Source organism: Cyprinodon variegatus, unplaced genomic scaffold, assembly GCF_000732505.1.
Source record: "Cyprinodon variegatus isolate N-32 unplaced genomic scaffold, C_variegatus-1.0 Scaffold1001, whole genome shotgun sequence".
Taxonomy (NCBI): Eukaryota; Metazoa; Chordata; class Actinopteri; order Cyprinodontiformes; family Cyprinodontidae; genus Cyprinodon; species Cyprinodon variegatus.
Window position 1 is genome coordinate 65063 of NW_015151454.1, and position 3690 is coordinate 68752.

At 43.2% G+C, this 3690-nt stretch overlaps 1 protein-coding gene across 1 annotated transcript in view; it reads left to right on the forward strand.

Annotated features, from left to right (window-relative positions):
- LOC107100702 (solute carrier organic anion transporter family member 2B1-like) overlaps positions 1-2446 on the forward strand; it is a 33707-nt gene extending 31261 nt beyond the window's left edge. The window contains exons 12-14 of the mRNA XM_015399282.1: positions 1071-1234; positions 1899-1963; positions 2068-2446. Of these exons, the coding sequence (XP_015254768.1) occupies positions 1071-1234; positions 1899-1963; positions 2068-2288 (450 nt within the window). The 3' untranslated portion in view covers positions 2289-2446. The remainder of the gene's footprint in view (positions 1-1070; positions 1235-1898; positions 1964-2067) is intronic.
- Positions 2447-3690: the final 1244 nt, after the last annotated feature.

Here is a 3690-nt window from a genome sequence, read left to right on the forward strand (position 1 = left end):
CAGAGGAACCATCAGAACACCCAAGGAACCGACAGAACACCAGAGCAACAAACAGAACACCAGAGGAAGAAACAAAACACCAGAGGAACCATCAGAGCATCAAATGAACCAACAGAACACCAAAGGAACCATTAGAACACCATAGAGCAGGGGTGTCAAACCGGTTCCAGAAAGGGCCGTGTGGCTGCAGGTTTTCTTTCCAACCAAGCAGTAGCACACCAGACTCCAGTCATCTCATCAAGGGAGTCCAATCTGAACATGATGACTTGATGAGATGACTGGAGTCTGGTATGCTACTGCTTGATTGGAAAGAAAACCTGCAGCCACACGGCCCTTTCTGGAACCGGTTTGACACCTGAGCCATAGAGGAATCAACAAAACACCATAGAGGTATCAACAGAAAACCATAGAGGAACCAACAGAACACCAGAGGAACCATCAGAACACATGAGGAACCAACAGACTACCTGAGAACCCATCAGAATACCAAAGGAACCACCGGAACACAAGAGGAACCATCAGAACACCAAAGGAACCAACAGAACACCAGAGCAACAAACACAACACCAGAGCAACAAACATAACACCAGAGGAACAAACAAAACACCAGAGGAACCATCAGAGCATCAAATGAACCAACAGAACACCGGAGGAACCAACAGAACACCTGATGACCCATCAGAATACCAAAGGAACCACCGGAACACAACAGGAACCATCAGAACACCAAAGGAACCAACAGAACACCAGAGGAACAAACAAAACATCCAATGAACAAACGGAACACCAGAGGAACCAACAAAACACCAGAGGAACCAACAGAAAACCAGAGGAACCAAGAGAAATCTAGAGAAACCAACAAAACACCAGAGGAACCAACATAATGCCAGAGGAACCATCAGTTTTGCTGCTGCTGAGATTTTAGTCATGTTTTTTGTTGATTATTGATCTAAATTTTCAGCTCTTTCTTTTCCTTCTCACTTTCTGTCAGAAACTGCCTTATTGTTTGTATAGATAACCAGTTGTTGCCATGGAAATGTCATTTTGTCGCCATCCATCTCTTTTGATAGAACTTCACCAACTGCACCTGCATCAATGAAGGTTTAGGTGGAGCCCGCCAAGGAACCTGTGGCAGCGGATGTTCTCACCTGCTGCTGCCCTTCATGGTCCTGCTGTCTCTCACCTGCTTCATCATCTCCTTCGCCCAGACACCGTCATACATGATGATCCTCAGGTATGAGCTGACTTCCTATTTCCTGTTCTGTTCTGGATGTGCACTGATTGGATGGACACAGTCGGATCTTTGACCTCAGTCTGCTTGGTGGTTTCAGTTGGAAGCTCCTTTCATTCCCATCACTGCAGCACCGATCTGTTCAGGCACATCTGGCAACATACTGTAATCGTTTCAGGTCATGGTGATAAGATGTGAGCAATGGAAACGTGAACAATAAAGATGATTCTGATTAAAGGGAGGAAATCAGATCCAAAATCCAGTCAGAGTTATTTACAGCAGCAGATCTCAGTTTCCAGACCTTTAAAGAGAACCCAAAGAAATTAAAACAAGGAAAATTTTAGGATCTGAGAACCATGAATATAAAAGAAAATCTGTGCTTTAATCCTTGAGGAGGGATCATGCTAACAGCTTGGGTCCAAACCTCTGCTTTCAGTCCTGATTTAAAAGAACCAACAGTTTCTGATATTCTCAGGTTTCCAGAGAGATCAGAAAAGAGCTAAAGAGACCAGAAACTGTTTGGTTCTGGTTCTAACACCAAATCATCAGATCTCTGGAGACTTCAGATCAGAACCAGATGGATCTCAAGCTGTGTTTCTGTTCTCAGGTTCTAATCAAGCTTTTATCCTGTGTTCTCTGACCCATTCTACATGTGTGTTTGCTACAGGACGGTTCCGCCTGAGGATAAGTCCTTTGCAGTGGGAGTTCAGTACATGCTGTTCAGAGTCCTGGGTAAGTCATGGATTTGTCAGAACCTCCCGAATGTTGAACTGGATCAATTCTTAAGGGAACCCCTCGGTACCAAATACCTGTGTCTTATGTTTCTCCTTGCGCAGCGTTCCTGCCTGGCCCTGTTCTGTACGGTAGCGTCATTGACACCACCTGCATCCTGTGGGGTCAGAAATGCGGCAAAAATACTTCCTGTCTCTACTACAACCTGGACAAGTTCAGACAGAGGTACCATCACAAGAGAACCCAGGCGTACCAAATCAACTGTCCTATCAATGGACCACTTATACCTGCAGGGTTCTGGTGCAGATCAGGGCTGTTACCTTGAATTTTAGATGCACCGCTGCTGCAACAGCTGAACTAGTCAACAGCTTATTTAGGTCTTTTTCAGACCTGATGGCATGAGGAGGATTATTTATAATCTTCTCAATAATTAGTAGATGAATCATTCCTAGGCTTAAGGGCAGCCCAGGCCTTCTTCTACCAGCTCCTAATCTTTAGCTCTGCCATCTGAGGCAAACATGGCGGCTTCGGTTCAATCAGTCAATGGCCGTGTGGTTCTTCCATAAATCCTCCTGCTGATGGTGCGTAGAAGAGAAAGTTTGCTTCAATTTCATTCTGTAAAATTTTTGTAGTAGATTTCATGATAAAAGATGTAAATGTTTGGAGTCAACCCTGTGGTCAGTAGGGGCGATGTTAACTGTCCTGGCCTCGCTAAGCACTGTGGCCTTCAGCAGTAACTCAGCTATACAGGTAGCTAAACACTTTCCCATTCGTCCACCAAGAAGCACTGCATTCGGTTCTTTAGCAGGGTTTAATGAGAATCGTGTAAAACTATAACACACAAAGGTACAGAAAATTAATGCCATCTAGGCTAACATTTGGCTAACACAAGTAAAATGTCTAACTTCGCATAAAACATGTCAACGGGTTACCAATTATGATTTATATGACAGGCAAATTAGAACAGTACTTACAGACGATGCCGTTTTGCACTTAGATTAAAGAAAACACGACAAAAAAGTGCTGCTTTCAGAGCAGATGGATCAACAGGCTTTCTTCCTTTCTGGTAAACAAGTTGTAGTAATAAAAGTGACCACAAGACGGCGTTAGTGAACTAGCAATACACACAATTATAACATTTGCCACTAGGTGGCCTCAGTAGATGAACTTAACATTGAAAAACATTAAGTTAAACAGGTTTCATTACATTAACCTTTATTCCTGTTCTGCGAGACATCCAGTGAAATATGTGTCAAATGCCAATGGCAGACCTTTTCACATAGGACCAACAGAATTGTTTCCTAAGTTACTGCTTTTCTTTAGTTATTTGGTCAAGTTACAGCAGAAAACCATTAAATAATAAATCTACAGTTTTATCTTTATGCCTTCTTTATTATAATGGAGATAAAATTGCTCCAGGGACCCGGTTTTTCTGTCCTGTGAGGCCACCTGCTACCCGCTTTCACACCTTCCTCAGATGAATATAAGGTCCAGTGACACATTCTGGAGCCTCATCATAAGTAAATAAGATTCATGACTTTGTCTGTCAGCTGTACTCAATCCAGGGCAATCCCTTTCTTTGGTCTCCCAGCAACCAGCACAGCAGATTGTTGCAATATCAACATGTAGGTTGTCAGAGTGCTAGTCCATCTGTGAGCACAGCGCATTTTGATTCTTGACTGAATAATACGACTAATCTGTTCTGAGGATTATCTGAGCTTAATGTT